At 46.4% G+C, this 18,334-nt stretch overlaps 1 protein-coding gene across 1 annotated transcript; it reads right to left on the minus strand.

Annotated features, from left to right (window-relative positions):
* Nucleotides 1-4,274: 4,274 nt before the first annotated feature.
* On the minus strand, nt 4,275-8,466 carry LOC125536744 (isopentenyl-diphosphate Delta-isomerase II, chloroplastic-like). The gene is made up of 6 exons (XM_048699989.1): nt 8,247-8,466; nt 6,699-6,754; nt 6,264-6,355; nt 5,150-5,252; nt 4,923-5,060; nt 4,275-4,754 (listed from the first exon to the last, which is right to left on the minus strand). Exons 1-6 carry the CDS (start codon nt 8,309-8,311, stop codon nt 4,501-4,503), a joined length of 708 nt encoding a protein of 235 aa, XP_048555946.1. The 5' UTR covers nt 8,312-8,466; the 3' UTR covers nt 4,275-4,500.
* Nucleotides 8,467-18,334: the final 9,868 nt, after the last annotated feature.

Consider the following 18,334-nt stretch of genomic DNA (forward strand, 5'->3'; position numbering starts at 1 on the left):
AGTCTCTTTACTCGTTCTGTAATACATCATCCCACAATTAACTCATTAGTCGCAATGCTTGAAAGGCTTAAGTGATGTGCATTACCGAGAGGGCCTAGAGATACCTCTCCGACAATCGGAGTGACAAAACCTAATCTCGAAATACGCCAACCCAACATGTACCTTTGGAGACACCTGTAGTACTCCTTTATAATCACCCAGTTACGTTGTGACGTTTGGTAGCACCCAAAGTGTTCCTCCGGTAAACGGGAGTTGCATAATCTCATAGTTACAGGAACATGTATAAGTCATGAAGAAAGCAATAGCAACATACTTAAACGATCAAGTGCTAAGCTAACGGAATGGGTCAAAGGTCAATCAGATCATTCAACTAATGATTTGACCCCTTAATCAAATAACAACTCTTTGTCCATGATTAGGAAACATAACCATCTTTGGATTAACGAGCTAGTCAAGTAGAGCATACTAGTGACACCTCTGTTTTGTCTATATCACACATGTATTATGTTTCCGGTTAATACAATTCTAGCATGAATAATTAAACTTTTATCATGACCATAGGAATAAATAATAACTTTATTATTGCCTTCTAGGGCATATTTCCTTCATGCAGACTTTGAGCTTATCCCATCAGGTGTCTATTCTAACTCTCGGTTCGCCATAAACAAATGTAGCTCTCCATAATGCTTGTTCGGTGACACACGCAAAATACCATCAATCAATCTTTCGTTTGCTTCTTGCACATCTACATACATAAGACATGCCAGAAAATAGTGCTAGCCGCACTACGACCACTACTGACTCCTTCAAAACCAGAAATCCCTAACCTATTACGCCAAACAATACATCTTATTTTTATTCTGCCTAGGCTCACATAGAAAACAAGACTTGGGATATGCGTCATAACAAGAGACGCAGATCACGTAACTTCGAGATCCCCACCCCCCGGTAGTTCCAACTTAGCCAATCATTGCTCCTGACGGGCGGCGCACCCGACCCCGTCAGTTTACCAGCGCCCCAAGGCCGGTTGCCTCCACTCCATCCATGCCGTCTGAGTCCATCTTCTCCTCATCTTGGTTCTTGCCTTTGCCACTCTGCTGAATCTTCCCTCGTTTCTGCTTGTTGCCAACGCCCCTCTTTGCATGCACCACCATAGCTCCCTGGTTGGGATTCAGGTCGTCGGACGCTTGCCCACGTGAAAATCTCTTCCCCAAAACAGAATCAGCCTCTTGCATGTATTGATCGGATTCAGCAGAAGAGAAATCCGAGGTGTCGTGAAGGTTACGCATGGCCGGGATCATATCCTTGCTCCCAAGGTTGCTGCTGTGGCTCGCCTCACTCCCAGGTGGGCGTACTGAAAGTGGCAGGGGCACAGGTATTCTACCTCCAAGGAAGACGAACTCTGGAGGTTCAGATGATGGCCGCACCGTACGGACTCTGCTGGCCTCAGCTCTCTGCCCAACCAAGTGTACGCGCATAGCTAAAACACGATCAGAAAGGTCTGTATCCATGTTGTGTCCGTCAGAGCTACTGTGTTCGCCAAAACCGTCGTGAGCATCAACTCGTACTGGTATCTCTGGTGTTTGCTGCTGCTCTTGATTTCCCTTCCCTCTACGCCTCTCTCTTGGCTTTCCAAGAACCTCAGAGGGAGCATTACTAGCAAAGTTCAGCCCCCGTCTTGCTGCAGGCTGGGTTCCGGGTGCCACAAACGTTGATCTATTCTCAAAATTTCTGTACGGAGAGCATCGCAACCCTTCATGATATGCTCAGGTCGGAACACCCAACCTTTTCTTCTCGCACTGGTTGCCATTGTGGCCTATGAATCCACACCAGAAGCAGTAGTGGGGCACCCTCTCGTACCGGAGTGGGTAGATAACTTGTTTCGCCGGGTCCTTGCCGATGGTAATTTTGGTCTGGAGCCGGCGGCCAAGTGGCAGGTCCACACGGATACGCAAGAACTCGCGAATCCTGCTCCCATCAGCCTCAACATCCACCTCCATGACGGTACCCAACAAGCCTGCAAGAAATTCGCCATACGCAATAGTCTGCTTTCCCCACGGAACGTTGTATACACGGACCCAGATCGGGACTGAATTCAGTACAGCCTCAGAAGGCTGCTCTCCTTCCCTGAACGGGCCAACAATGAGTGCGTTTCCCTTGAAAATCCAAGGTCCTCCTCTTGCTACAAAGTTGTAATCTCCCTCGGAGAAGAAGGTCACCACATACCAATTGTTCTTAATCCTTGCAATATTGAGGCCTGTTCGTACCTTCCAGACCTCGCTGAAGTGTCCCGTCATGTCGTTGACGTTTGGCCGTCCGATGCTGACGTAACGGCCGAGCAATCTCCATCGCGGCGGCGCCGCGACCGGCTCCACTGCAGGTTCCTCTTCCACAACAACATCATCATCTAGGTTCACCCCACCGCCAATACTGACCTCCGGACCATCCAGCCCCACACTTTCCCTCTCATCCCAGTTGCTGGTGTGATCAAACTCTCCCGCCGGCTTGATCTGACCTCCGGAAATCTGCGCAGGCACCATCACATCGCCACCGAACGACTTCGGGTGGGTAGGGACCTCATCGGCCCCCCTTTTTCACCCCCATCGCCAGCGGACGACATCGACGGAGAGCACGCGGTTGCTGCAGACGTTGCTTCAGGATCGAAGAGCGGGTTATTGAAAGGCGCAATCATGCCAGGAAGAATGCGGCGGACTGGAGGACTTATGAGAGTCCCGCCCGCCACAGTTCCCTTGCCGGTCACGGCCCCAGATGGGTCCTCCTTCCTTCTGAGACGAAACATAGACGGCTTAGACTCCCTCTGTAATCCGGAGGATGAACTACCACGTAGACTCATGGTGGGAAACGGCTTTCACTGCAACCAACCTAACAAGCAAATACAGATAAACAAGGCATATGCTAGAAAACTGGACAAATGCTCACTACAACCAACCTAACAAGCATATAAAGATAAACATGGCGTCTGCTTGATAACTGGAGAAATGCTAAAAAAAGGAACCTAACAACCAAATACAGATAAACAATTCATCTGCTTGATAACTGGAAAAATTCTAAAAAAGCAACCTATCAACCAACTATAGATAAACAAGGCATCTGCTTGATAACTGGACAAATACTCACTGCAACCAAACTAAGAACCAAATATAGATAAAGAAGGCATCTGCTTGATAACTGAAAAAATGGTCACTCCAACCAACCTAACAACCAAATACAGATAAACAAGGCATCTACTCACTATAAACAACCAAATATAGCCATTTGTGAAACTAAAGTGGACAATTCATACTTAAACATCACATAGACCTATTGAACAATACATTTTTGCATAACTGAAATAATTAAACACGGCAAAGTTAAAGCACATCATGGCAAATGCTACTACAAGAAAGGGTACGGGTTGGCAAGCTAGAAAAGGTAATATTTGCTGATAGAATGTTGCCTCACATTTCATGGACGGGATCCTTCCAGTTGGAAGAGCACAAACCCATGGTGCACTATTTGATGTCACAGATGGGCTATTTCACCTTGGAAGAACCTTCGTGGGTGCCCTCCTCATGGTCGTGGTCGACGAGATCTAACTTGGCAATTGAGGATCCCAAGCCGCCGCCGTAGAACATGTCCTTTAGAAGTGACAAAATGGGCTCGATGGCATATAAAGCTCGCAAATCCTTGACCGCTTGGCGGAGGAGATCAGTGGCAGGGCCGTCGAAGAGATCGACGGCGGTTGAACCAGAGGGGTTGGGGATGGATCACTTAACCTGTGACATAGCCTGCGTGAAGCCGTCGGTGTGGACGAGCTTGATGTCGTAGCCAACTTTCCCGAGATACAGTAATACGCTAGCCCGCTAACATGAAGCCTTCGGCATCGCAACATAGTCAACATCTTCGCCGGCTTCCGCGGGGATGTGTTGCTTCAGGATCGACAGGTCAGGGCGAATGGCGTCCACCTCGCCGACGTCCGCCGGAGAGGCCATGATAAACCTCTTCTTGGCCGAACGCTCGTCGGGCTCCCAAGGATACGTGGTCGAGCTTAGGCTGCAACATTCTGGAGCAGGGCATGTGGATCTGGCAGGGAGGGACACCGCAGGCCTCATCTAAAAACTCAGGGGAGTGGGGCGACCATATGGGAATCGCTGGATAACCTGAACTTTATTATCTAAGCTAGGAGGAACGGGCATACCGGCAGGGTTGGCGGCGGCGCCGGTGGTGGCCGCGAGCTAGGACAGCACAATCATTTAGGCACAACAAAAGCCTAGTGGGAAAATCAAAGCATATGAATTATGCCACCATTATCATTTTATCATCATCGTCGTTATGGTACAGGTGAATATGTGAGGTAATAATAACCAATACAAAGTGGCCATCATCGGGCCAGGTAACAACTGTTCTTTTATTATCCAGATGAGATGCGACGGTTTATCTAGCTGCCTGTGGATAAGTTCTTTTTCAGCACACAACAACAACTATCAAGAGATGGCGTCCTCACTTGAGCTTGTGGATGGTTTCCATGTCCACGGCCTCCGCGAGCGTGCCTTTCTCCAAGTGCTCCCACCAGCCCATGAGGAAGTTGTCCACCACCAGCCTGAACCAGGGGGACAGCTTCACGCCGCCCTCGCCGGCGTCCGCCTGCTGGATGAGCTCCCGCAGCTGCTCCCGGCTCACATACTTCACGTCAGCCACTTCGTCCGGGTTCGGGACCAGCTTCACGTCACGCACGATGAACAGCAGGTAGTCCACTGAGGACACGAGAAAACACACAAGTTAGCAACTCTTGCATTTCGGGCTACAGCGACAATGTTCAGATCACGAATCACAGTTAGAATGTACTCCCTCTGTACATAAATGTAAGAAGAGAGGGAGTAGCAGATACATAAGTGATGCACGACACCCCGATGACGACTTACGCTCATGTTCGCCCCATTTCCCATCAGATGGTGCCTTGTAAAGCATCCGACCGAGAGGGGTGAACTGGTCAACGGGCACATCTTCAGCCGGGATGCCCAGCTCATCGAGGAGCTTCCTCTGAGCAGCATTTCTGACACCTAGAGAATGACAAGTTGCTAATCGTAAGTGAAATCCAGTAAGGAATAGAAGCAACATTGACTATATAGCCTAGTAACGTGGCACATACCAAGAAAGTTTTCCTGAATAAGCTCAGATTCACGGTACAGAGGATGGCTGCAGCAGGTGTTGGTCCATACTAAAGGAAACGTAACCTTCGTTGCAGATCTTTGCTGCAAGAATACAAAAATAATACGACAATGAATAAATGCATAATGGAAAGCAAGTTCAACCAAAAGACTGATCACAAAAGATACTTGACAAACTGACTGAATAATAGATAGAAAATAGGATGAGGTAAAGGGAGGATGCTAAAAAGATTTTGATCCATACTATGTACAATCATAAATGCTTCATAGGTCGTACCAACTTCAGTTACGCGAAGGAAATTGTGATATCATGCTAAGCAGCATGAGTAGGTTAAGTTATGGTTAGGCAGAGATGGATACATGTTTTAGTCTCTTCATGCTATTAATGTGAAGCAATATAAGTCGGATATTTTGAGTCATATCATACAAGTCAACCTGACAAAACTGTAGCAGCTACTGATCATGTATGAAAGTGGAGTGCAAAAACGCTTCATCCATGATTTGTTTTGTTTCCAACTAACCATATTTTTCTGTCTAACTTTTGCCATGTTAAAATCAGATATCAAGAGCTCTGTTAGCTCAGAAGCTTCTACCGAAGACACTTAACGCGGACCATGGTAGGTTGTATCTTAAATCAAGGACCAGAGAGTTAACCGACACCACTCAGTTTTTCTACTCAGCAGGTAGCAATTCTGTTTATGACTATAATATTATAATTAATTATATATAATCTACAGCCTACAGGGAGTTACAGAAACTAATGCAACTTCAGAGCTAAACATCATACTCATACCAAGAGAGAATTAACATCCAAATGTTTCAGAATGGTGTGCCCACGTGACCTAAACACCATCCACCGAAACAACGTTAGCTAGTTCTATGATGACTCTAGGCAAGAACGTAAGTTTCAGGTGGAGACATTCTGTTCTTATCTGTCAGAGCTACTTGGTACTTCAGAAAAAGAAGTGTTCACCTATGGTATGAGGTAGAATAGGATAGAACCCAATCACTGAAAGCCTACAAGCTTTGACAGATAGAATACAACACGACAAAAAGGAAAAAACAGCAAGTTGCAAATGAAAGACTTCTCCAAACCTGAAGTAGCAGCTCATGTTTTGAGTTGAAAAGGAATACGCTGAAAGCCCTGTGGAGCAGGTTCAGAGATTCAATCTTCTCCATCAGATGGCCTACATGCCGTACAATGACAAGTCATATTTTGCCAAGTGATCCTAATCAACGTCAACAACAGAGAATTTAACAATACTAGCAAGATGCCCATGCGTTGCACGGCACATCAAGATGCATTTGTATGAGTAGTTTATCTTGTGGGAGATAAGGATGAACGAGGCAAGGCCTTATCTGTAAATGTGGAGAGAGGTGCGGGTATCTTTTGTAAAATTGTCATAGTTTGCTTTCTATCCGTTAGATATAGATCGGACGGTCTATATTACAAGATGGCAGGCACACCATCATCACCAACTCGGTTTTTTATAAGAGTGGTAGATATCCAAATGACAGAAATGAACTTACAGGTATATTTTGATTCATGGCCAACAACGTTGTCCTGTTCATCTACCAAAATGCATCTGTGAAATATAAGCCAAGCACAGCAAACAAAAATATTAGTGAATGCCTGTCTCCAGATGGCATAGATTAAGAGGAAGTCATGTTTACAGTTAAGCAATTCAAATAATTAAAGGACTACACATGTACATATAACCAATGGCAAGCAACTAGACTTGAGGCTTATCATGCTTACATGGAACAACTACAGTCAAACTTGCTGCGTTGCAGACAAGATCTGAACAAATTTGTCATATAAGGAGTACTTGAAGGAAAAAGGCTCATTTTTAGAACCACGAGTGTTACTTTATCTTCTGAATTCCAGCATAAATGACTGCAGCCTTTGTGCTAACTTCACCCAAGCGCTCTACCCTCAGGAAGGAAAAAATATTCATCCAAGTGCTTAAAAATAAAAAGAAACTTGCAAATTGGGTCCTTCATATAATTATCAGTTTCATATAATGCAATATGAAAGGGGGCGGGGGGATGTGAGCTCCTTATTGAAAAAAACAGAGTGAGGCTTTTATAAGCATGGGTATACCTACACCTGTTAACTCTTTGGATATTTATATGGTGCACAAAAAAAAATCCAAATTTTTTTCCTGAACATGTGGTACTGAATCGATTTCACATATAAAATTTCAGGGCCATATTCTTGAGCGTTTGGAGAAACAAAACGAGTAAGTTCGAGAAAAGAAAAATTGTGGCACATGTTCTTTTTATGTGTCCCACAGACCATTGATTTTCATTCCGATTTTTGGTGTGTAACATTGTATACTGCAGCCACAATTTTTTGAGATTTTGTATAGAAATACACCACAACCTCACTAATTCGTAAGGAAATTTATCTTTGATGCACGGTCGCCTACGCGCAATCTCCTGTTCCCAGTCAAATTTGTACTGCTCGTAATCTGAGCGTTTTTGTACGGCCTCCAGGCTATGGAACTTGTAAAACACCACCTCAGATCACGTTTAGCACATTCAAAACATGGACGATTTTTGCAAAGAACTAGGTGCTTGCTTGTCGTCTGAAACAAGCAGGCAGTCTTAGTAGCTGTTTCTTCCTGATACGATATGTACTTCGTAGCCAAACGCAGAGGCTGCACTACAGTGCCCTCGTCGCATGGCAATGGCATGTCCGGATTTTCTGGTGCAGCGGTCTCCCGCACCATATATATAGACGAGATCGATGCCTCGTACCTCCCCGACACACAAGACAACCGCACCCTCCCGTGATGATCCAAGTCATCACACCAGGACGGCAAGACGAGTACAGGACCCAATGTTCAAAATTCAAATCCCGCACCCTCCCGTCCTGATCCCCGACGAGATCCAACGAAGCAGCCAAACATACGAGAGGGAAAGCTCAAAACCCAGACGTGAAACCCAGCCGACAAATCCAGATGCGCGCATCTCGGCACAACTCCGACGAGATATTCGAACTTAACAAACAACGAGAGGCGGGGGGAGAGAGAGGGAGAAAGGGTAGGACAGGGACAGGCTGCGGGCGCTCACTCGTCGTCGAACATGAGGCGCCTCTGGACCTCGTCCATCCCGGCGTCGTCGCCCGTGCCGGCCATGTCTCGCGGCGGAGGAGTCCGGGCGGGCGGCCGGCGACGCGAGAGCTCTGCGGCCGTGGGCAGTGCGTATGCGCTGCGCAGGGGTGGGGGAGAGGACAGGTGTGGACTGAGGCGGGGGGCTGCTAAATAACGGGGAGGGGGGCCGGCGGCGCGGCGTTGTGGGCCCGGTGTGTCAGCGAATATATCCACGCGAGCAAGCGGGGATTCCCTGCGGTCCGGACTGCTGCGAGGCTCCGGCGCTCGCGAGGGGGGCGTTTCCGTATCCGCTTCGGTCGCTGAGCGATGGGCCCCGGGCTCCATTTCTATGTATGGGTCTGTTCTTTGACTGCTCTGCCGGTCAGAAGCGTGGTGTCGAGTTGGACTTGGATCGGATCGGTTTAAATCGAGAGGAGCGACATGCCATACGAGGGACCATACCAAATAAGTTCAAAGGCAACTTTAAACAATGACATTATTTTACGTTAATCATACTTGCGTGCACGTTCAGTGCAAAGCCTTGCCCACGCGACGGGCTTTGCAGCCTTCAGATGTGAGATGGCCCTTGAGGCCATGTGATGGGTGCATGCGATGATGATGTGATGTAAGCATGGCCAATGTGCCACCGGCAGCGGATGTTGCGGAGTATGGCATCCCTTATTTTAAGGTGTATATGACCATCGATTTCAGTTGAGTTTGTATGGCTAATCTCTACCATCCATTTCCCTTCGGCCAACCTCTCCATATACATTCACTCTTCCTTTCTTCCGTTTCATTTTTTCTTCACCATTTTTGTTTTTTCTTCCACCGGTTTTCCTTAAAATAGACTCACATTTTATTAACTTACCAAACTAAACTAATATTTTGTTTGGTAAGTCAATGAATTCTTACCAAATAAGTGCTTAACAGTAATATGACAGATAAATCATGATGATTCCATACAAAAATCTGCTAAGATTTTAGCGCATCAACGTAATAATAGACATGCAGTCACAGACTAATATATTAAAATGATTATACTCTGTTGCAACACAGACAATTATCTAGTATAAGATGAAACATGCTGTGGACGGATGTCTTCTCTTTTTTGCAGGAATATATTCTTCCGCGGTAAAATTCATGTTTTTTTTAGTTGCCATGTTTTCTTATTTGCTTGGAATTGAAGGGCAGAAAATGGCCATCTAACATCTTTGTTGGACCGCGCGGCAGGCATGGTGAGCAATCTTCAAATCATTCAAATAAAAAACAAGTTTGTTGGTAGGCTGACTATTCTTCGCACACAAATTGCATTTCTTCCGTATCAACGAAAAAAGATTAGATTATCCCTAACTTTGTGTTGGCAAAGCAATATGTAGCGTACAACCACACATACATGCGATTATTCCCTAACAAACATATACGAGTCAAAAATCAAAACCCACACACAACTAAGGCCACAATTTGTGATCACTCATGAGATCGATTTTTCCAACGATGGTTGAGTGTCAGTCTTTCGCTAGTCTTTATGTCACGAGTCATCTCTTTGCTTGTCCATTTACTCCACCTCATTTGCCTCACATGAGTTGTCGAGTAGTGCCGCCTCCGCGGCACATCATCCTTGCTCATAGCGTCACGTTACCTCCACTAGCACCCCCACCCCCACCCCGCCTTCACCCCGCGCGCCCTCACCTCGCTGTCATCACACTAACTCCAACATTTTGTGATGAACAACTCTCCTTTATACCCATGTCTATTTTGAACCACTGGTCTTTGAATATGCAGGCCTAGGTTTTTGTTTGCAAGGAAATATCTATCTCTCGTGGTTGTCCCTTTCCTCCACCTCACTTGCCTCACATGAGTTGTTTGGTAGTGCCGTCTTAAGTGCACATCATCCCCGCTCGTACTGTCACGTTAGCACCACCAACCCTCCCCCCCCCACACACACACCCGCCGCCGCTCTCATCTCTTCGTCATCACGCTAACTTCAACATTTTGTGATGAACAACCCTCCGTCATTCTCATGTCTGTTTTGAACCCCTAGTCTTTGAATATGTAGGCCCAGGTTTTTGTTTGCAAGGAAATATAGGGCATAAATACAAAAGTACAACATCATTGTAGACAAATAGAGTATTTTTATTAACAAGCCGCATATCTTCGCCAGATTGTTCTCGTCATTAATTGTCATTACTCACATGTCTTGGTGTACTAACATATTGTGTGTCATTGCATGGACCATGACTAGTCTCTTACAAGGATACACTCTGGTGATTAAATCCCAGATGCGAATATCAAAGTATGCCATAGGTGATGCAACTTGTAGTGATTCACACAATGTAATTATAGATGTGGAGGTAGAGGCTCTTTATTATAGTGTAGCATCCTTTCTTAGCTCTTTATGGCATGTACCATTTCTCACTTATGTCCCTCTGCCACCTCCCTCTTCTACACAAGTTACCTTGTGTCGTTGTAATGCCCCTTAACCCTAGTCCATCTCGTCTGTCATCACTACTGAAGTGTTGTCCCCTCATGTCTTCAGCAAGTATGAACTTATCTCCAACACCATTCATCGATTTGTATACTCTTCCCACCTCCACTCTAAATCCAACATTCAGGTGAAACACACTATCCCCTCTCACCCACCAACTCTAAACCTTGACCTTAGAATATCTATCACTAGGTTCTATACTCATGCACATCTCATTGTAGATAATGATTTTTGTATAGTGGGATGAACATGCTTCGGTATCCTACTATAATAAAAACGTTGAAAAGTCTCATTTGCAAAATTGAGGTTGTATTACCCATTGAAATGACCTAGATGTCTCCTAAAGGTGAATGAATAGGCATTTTAAAACAAGTATGAATTTAGCTTAACCCCGATGCGGAGTTTATACTAGTGGGGCCTTTTCATGCATAAATTATAAGTGTGTTAGGCTCAACTAAGCAGACCAACAACCTATGCCTAAATAATATTTTAAAATAATGAAAACATGCAAGAAATTTGAACTTTTCATAAGATATATCGACAGTAGCAAATACAAATTGCATGATGTAAATATGACAAGAGAGAACTAAGTATTTCTAGTAGTTCAAATATGCGCCGACACTTCGTTGAGGTTCTCATAGTTAGATTCTCACTTAAGACGCTTTTCTCTAAGAGGGATTTCCCCTCGGTTCATTATGTATAATTTTTTCCTCCATTCAAGAGATGACAATCTCTACAACTACTTCATGAAAAACTTAACCCTATTCACAAGCTTCCTGAAGAGAACACCGAGTCAAAGATCATCAAGCCATCTAGGAAATGGTGACTACTAGAGTAAAGACATCACAATTTCTTACTCTAAACCAATCAATGGGGAGGGGAGGCGGGTTGAAACTACTACAAACAACATATCTCTTAAATTCTCACACTATGCAACTCGTGCACTCGATGGATTGGAGTGGATGAGAGTAGTTGAAGAGTTCAAAAATTTACTCCAAGATATATGGGTTATTTACTCTCACTTATATGGTATATTGGGGCCTTGTGGGGAAGGTTAGAGTTCAAAACAATTAGAAAATTCTTGGGGGAGAAGGTTAGAGTTCAGTAAAGAAGGTAAGGGATATAAATAGAACCACCATAATAATTTTCATTATGGTGGCTTAGCGTCCTGCTTAGAGGCTCTCTAGGCGGTTTAGAGTTCTAGGACGATTCTGAAGAAATATCTGGGCCAATATGGTGGCCTCTAAAATCGCCTTGAAGTCCATCTAGAATCCATTCAGATATTTTCCCGGAAGTTATGGACCACTAGAATACCCAACACGAAAAATAGCTTAGCTTTATCTTTTGAACTCCGCTTCTGATGATCTTGGGCTCATTGGGAAGCTAACAACAAGCTCTAGGTCCTCACATAGGGGAACCACACAAGATCGATAGAAATGAAGGATTTAACACATGTGTCACATCCTAGATTTTATCCAAACCTGGTATGTCAAAAAATCATAGGGAATTAAAAAGTTCTAGAAAAGACCCAGGGATGCCTAGGATTGCTTGTGATTGACCCTATTTTGCTTGATAGTTGTTCGAATATGCTTAGGAAGGGATAGAAATCCCAATGCCTAGTTAAACCCTTGCTAGCTTCTAGTAGGAACCAAATAATTTTGTAATATTATTGCGCATAAGGCTATCCTTAATAAGTCCCAAGAAATATTCAAGCCAAAGTAATCTTCCCAAAGTTTAAATTGGACTCATTTTGAAATCAATTCAGAAGTCAAATGGAATTATTTAAGAATGGCCCTCCATTTATTTGGCAGGAAAATGAATTTCATAGTCCAAATAATGACCTTGACCTTCTGCTAGTTTTTCAAAGTGGATTTGAAACACATTTGGTTTTGAAACCAAATTCAAATATGAAAGTGAAAACATAAGTGCAGAGAATGTTTGTCCAAAAAAACCAAACAAAAAGTTGGCATAGTCACAAATATTCCAATTGGAATTTAGAGCCAGCTCACTATCGAAAGAAAATTCAAATTAAAACTAGTTTTGCATTACAGAGGAAAATAGAAAAGAAATGAGAAAAACAGAAACATAAATAAAATGAAAAGAAAAGGCCCAGCGAGCCAGCCAGCCAGGTTGAAGCCCAGCTAGCTACCCTAGCCAACTCCGCGCCCACTCCCCTCCCCCCTGAGCCGCTGCTAGGCAGGACCCACATGGCAGGGTCGTCTCCCTCCTTTCACCACATGCACGCACCAACGACCCAACGTGCACAACGCCCATGATCTCCACCCCCGCGTGCTCTCCGGCCACGTCAGCTCCCATGGCCATGCCCCTATAAATTCCCTCCTCGTGCTCATCATTTTTCCCCACACCATGAAGCTCATCGCCGTCAGGTTGGTCTGCCATGAGCCCGTCGTTGCCATTCTGACCTAGCAACTCCGACGTCGATTCCGACCACCGCAAGTGTTGGGGAACGTAGCATGCAATTTCAAAAAAATTCCTACGATCACGCAAGATCTATCTAGGAGATGCATAGCAATGCGAGGGGGAGAGTGTGTCCACGTACCCTCGTAGACTGAAAGCGGAAGCGTTAGCTTAACGCGGTTGATGTAGTCGAACGTCTTCATGATCCAACCAATCTAGTACCGAACGTACGTCACCTCCGAGTTCAGCACACGTTCAGCTCGATGATGTCCCTCGAACTTTTGATCCAGCAGAGGTTCGAGGGAGAGTTTCATCAGCACGACAGCATGGTGATGGTGATGGTGATGGTGATGTGATCCGTGCAGGGCTTTGCCTAAGCACTACGACGCTATGACCGGAGGAGTAAACTGTGGAGGGGGGCACCACACATGACTAAGAGAACAATTGATGTGTCATGAGGTGCCCCCTGCCCCCTTATATAAAGGAGGGGAGGAGGAGGCCGGCCACCAAAGGGCAGGCCATGGGGGGAGTCCTACTAGGACTCCACTCCTAGTAGGATTCACCCCCCTTTTCCTTTCTCATCGGAGGGGAAAAGGAAGGAGAGGGAAAGGGGGCGCCGCCCCCTCCCCTAGTCAAATTCGGACTCCCATGGGGGGCGGAGACCCCTTGCGGGCTCCCCTCTCTCTCCACTAAGGCTCATCTAGGCCCAATAATTCCCCGGGGGGTTCCGGTAACCCCTCGGTACTCTGAAATATACCCGAACCTTTCCGACCATTCTGGTGTCCGAATATCATCGTCCAATATATCAATCTTTACTTCTCGACCATTTCGAGACTCCTCGTCATGTCGGTGATCTCATCCGGGACTCCGAACAAACTTTGGTCACCAAAACACATAACTCATAATACAAATCGTCATCGAACGTTAAGAGTGCGGACCCTACGGGTTCGAGAACTATGTAGACATGACCGATACACATCTCCGGTCAATAACCAATAGCGGAACATGGATGCTCATATTGGTTCCTACATATTCTACAAAGATCTTTTATCGGTCAAACCGCAATAACAACATACATTATTCCCTTTGTGATCGGTATGTTACTTGCCCGAGATTCGATCGTCGGTATCCTCATACCTAGTTCAATCTCATTACCGGCAAGTCTCTTTACTCGTTCCGTAATGCATCATCCCGCAACTAACTCATTAGTCACATTGCTTGCAAGGCTTATAGTGATGTGCATTACCGAGAGGACCCAGAGATACCTCTCCGATACTCGGAGTGACAAATCCTAATCTCGGTCTATGCCAACCCAACAAACACCTTCAGAGATACCTATAGAGCATCTTTATGATCACCCAGTTACGTTGTGACGTTTGATAGCACACAAGGTATTCCTATGGTATTCGGGAGTTGCATAATCTCATAGTCAAAGGAATATGTATAAGTCATGACGAAAGCAATAAAACTTAACGATCATTATGCTAAGCTAACAGATGGGTCGTGTTCGTCACATCATTCTCCTAATGATGTGATCCTGTTCATCAAATGACAACACATGTCTATGGTTAGGAAACTTAACCATCTTTGATTAATGAGCTAGTCTAGTAGAGGCTTACTAGGGACACATTGTTTTGTCTATGTATCCACACATGTAACAAGTTTCCGGTTAATACAATTCTAGCATGAATAATGAACATTTATCATGATATAAGGAAATATAAATAACAAATTTATCATTGCCTCTAGGGCATATTTCCTTCAGTCTCCCACTTGCACTAGAGTCAATAATCTAGTTCACATTGCCATGTGACTTAACACTAATAGTTCACATCTTTATGTGATTAACACCCATAGTCCACATCGCCATGTGACCAACACCCAAAGGGTTTACTAGAGTCAATAATCTAGTTCACATCGCTATGTGATTAACACCCAAAGAGTACTAAGGTGTGATCATGTTTTGCTTGTGAGAGAAGTTTAGTCATCTGGATCGGTGTAAAAGCTTGCATCAACGTAACTCTTTACGATGAACTCTTTATCACCTCCATAACTGAGAAATATTTCCTTAGTCCTCTAAGGATAATTTTGACCGCTGTCTAATGATCTACTCCTAGATCACTATTGGTACCTCCTTGCCAGACTTATAGCAAGGCACACAATAGGTTTGGTACAGAGCATGGCATACTTTATAGAACCTATGATTGAAGCATAGGGAATGACTTTCATTCTCTCTATATATTCTGTTGTGGTCGGGTTTTGAGTCTTACTCAACTTCACACCTTGTAATACAGGTAAGAACCCTTTCTTTGACTGAACCATTTTGAACTCCTTCAAAATCTTGTCAAAGTATGTGCTTTGTGAAAGTCCTATCAAGCGTCTTGATCTATCTCTATAGATCTTGATGCTTAATATATAAGTAGCTTCACCGATGACTTTATTTGAAAAATTCCTTTCAAACACTCCTTTATGCTTTCCAGAAAATTCTACATCATTTCCGATCAACAATATGTCGTTCACATATACTTATCAGAAAAGTTGTAGTGCTCCCACTCACTTTCTTGTAAATACAGGATTCACCATAAGTCTATATAAAACCATATGCTTTGATCACCTCATCAAAGCATATATTCCAACTCCGAGATGCTTGCACCAGTCCATAGAAGGATTGCTGAAGTTTGCACACTTTGTTAGCACCTTTAGGATAGACAAAACCTTCGGGTTGCATCATATGCAACTCTTCTTTGAAATATCCATTAAGGAATGCAGCTTTGACATCCATTTGCCAGATTTCATAATGTGGCAATTGCTAACATGATTCGGACGGACTTAAGCGTCGCTACGAGTGAGAAAGTCTCATCGTAGTCAACTCCTTGAACTTGTCGAAAACCTTTTGTGACAAGTCGAGCTTTGTAGACAGTAACATTACCATCAGCACCAGTCTTCTTCTTGAAGATCCATTTATTCTATATGGCTTGCCAATCATCGGGTAAGTCAACCAAAGTCCATACTTTGTTCCCATACATGGATCCCATCTCTATTGGTGCAACAAACCCTGGGTCTGTTGACCAACTGTGCACAGACACAAGATCAAGATTGAAGCACCAGCTTAAGCCAGAGGCCGAAGAATCAAGGGATTTGAAGAACCAACATGCAGCTCAAAAGGACCAAGATTGAGCCTGAGAAGTAGGACATCGACAAGAGAAGGGCCTCCCTTGCCGGGCAGGCGAGCCCGACAAGGGGCGAGGCCGCCACCAGAAGCAAGCAACCAAGGCTCCCCGCCAGAGCCTGCCGGGGCTCGTGGGGTGCAAAACCACCCCACCAACCACTCAAATATGACCCACATTGTCAATCAGTGCGGTGTCAAGCCGCAAGGTGATTAAGTGGCAGCCATTCGCCACATTGCCACCATTTCCTACAAAGAAGCCTACAGGTGACACCCGACCTGCGACGTGTCAAGAGAGCAGGTGTGGAGCTGGCAAGACAAGCCCGACAGGCCTTACCGGGCGCCCAGTGATGTGACACTGAGCGGCACATTTAATGCACCCTGTCAGCCCGCAGAGTTAGGTGTGATAGCACTGTTTGCTATCATATCAGTGGTTAATGACCACTTTGCCATTGTGGTGACCCTTTAATCTATAAAAGGAGGCCCATGGCACTCGTAGGAGGGGTTAGAAGGTTGAAAAGTTGACGACCCCAAGCCACCACATACACGTAGTCGCCATGGGCAAACCTTGCCGGGCAAGTGTACTACGCACCACCACATCCATTCCTCCATCAATCCACTAAAGTAGGAGTAGGGTCTTACGCCTCGCGGTGGCCCGAACCTAGGTAAATCGATTGTGTGCTCTCTGCCATGCGGCCGTACGCTGGTCTGCTCTTTGCGCAACGCACCGCCCCCTGCCGAACCAACAAGGGGCCACCCGGTCCCATAAGTGGCCGTAGAAATCCCGCGACATCTTTGGCGCGCCAGGTAGGGGGAGCGCTTGCGCGAACCTGAAAGCTACGGCGCGCGTCATCTTCATCGACATTTTCATCCTCGACGGCGCCATCAGCCATGGCGCCCAAGAAGAAATCTGGCACCTCAGCCCATCCATCCACCTCGAAAGCTCCTCTGCCCGCGGCCTCCAACGCCGCGGGGGACACGGGAGCTCATGAGGACGTGGACGCCACAGGGGGTGTGGTTGGAGCAGGTGGCACCATTACCGCCTCCCCCGCGGCCGACACAGGAGCCAGAGTTACCGGAGGATAACAACATCAGTAGCGTCTCCACGGTCAAGCTCAGCAAGGTGCGGGCGAGGGGGTTGCTCCGTCCGCGCCCCCTCTTCTAACCAACGAGCACAGCTGCAGCGACACCACTCGGTCCAGGGCGAGTCATCGCCCTCCAGTCGCCCCCATCACGGGAGCGGCCGCGGCGCATGCGCTTCCTCCCTAACGAGCCAACCAGGCCGCTGCGCTCAACGGAGCCGCAGATCTTCAAGCACCACCGCCGTCGACCCCGCTGCCCAGGTGGTCGCCCCACCGCAGCGTGGTCGCTGCGCCATCGCCGTCGGCGCTGGCACCATCCGGAGCCAGGCGACGGTGCGGTCGACGTCATCGGCATCCATGCCAAGCACGACCACGGAGGCCATGGCGCGAGCTTAGTTGTTACTAAGGTTCCCGCCAGCAGCCGAGCAGATGGATGAGTGGAGTGCCACCATCTAGAGCCTAATCAGTTTTGCCGAAGCTGGGGGCTCACGACGAGCTTGCCCACGGCAACCTCCCCAAGCAACAGCCATCGCCCGCCGCTAGCCGAACGAAGGGGGTCATCCCCACGGTTCAGTCCCCGCCACGGCAGCCGGCGAGGGTGCACCAGAATCCAGACCCTGATGACGTCTCGATGGCCTCTTCTGACTCTCGAGCACGTCCAGGCCAACATCGAACCCCGAAAGACAGGCAACGGGAGGATGCGCGCGCCGTCGCCGAACGGTGTCGTGACGATCCCCGCCAGGTCAAAGGGTGCAATGACCTCAACGTCGACGAGCATGTGCTCGGTGTTGGCGGGCACCTACCCTTCGAGGTTGGCTGCCCTGCCTTTACACAAGAGTTGCGGCAAGTCCGTTGGCTGTTCGTTCGCACGTTCAAGCCAGAGATACCTGAGAAGTACGATGGGAGGTTGAACCCGG

The sequence above is a fragment of the Triticum urartu genome, chromosome 2 (assembly GCF_003073215.2).
Source record: "Triticum urartu cultivar G1812 chromosome 2, Tu2.1, whole genome shotgun sequence".
Taxonomy (NCBI): domain Eukaryota; kingdom Viridiplantae; phylum Streptophyta; class Magnoliopsida; order Poales; family Poaceae; genus Triticum; species Triticum urartu.

Excerpts from the sequence above, each read along its gene's own strand:
- LOC125536744 (XM_048699989.1), bottom strand. The coding sequence starts at position 8,311 with ATGGCCGGCACGGGCGACGACGCCGGGATGGACGAGGTCCAGAGGCGC. Across the intron at positions 6,356-6,698 it reads CCATGAATCAAAATATACCT|GCCATCTGATGGAGAAGATT; the intron begins GTAAGTTCATTT and ends TACGGCATGTAG. Across the intron at positions 5,061-5,149 it reads TATTCAGGAAAACTTTCTTG|GTGTCAGAAATGCTGCTCAG; the intron begins GTATGTGCCACG and ends GTCATTCTCTAG.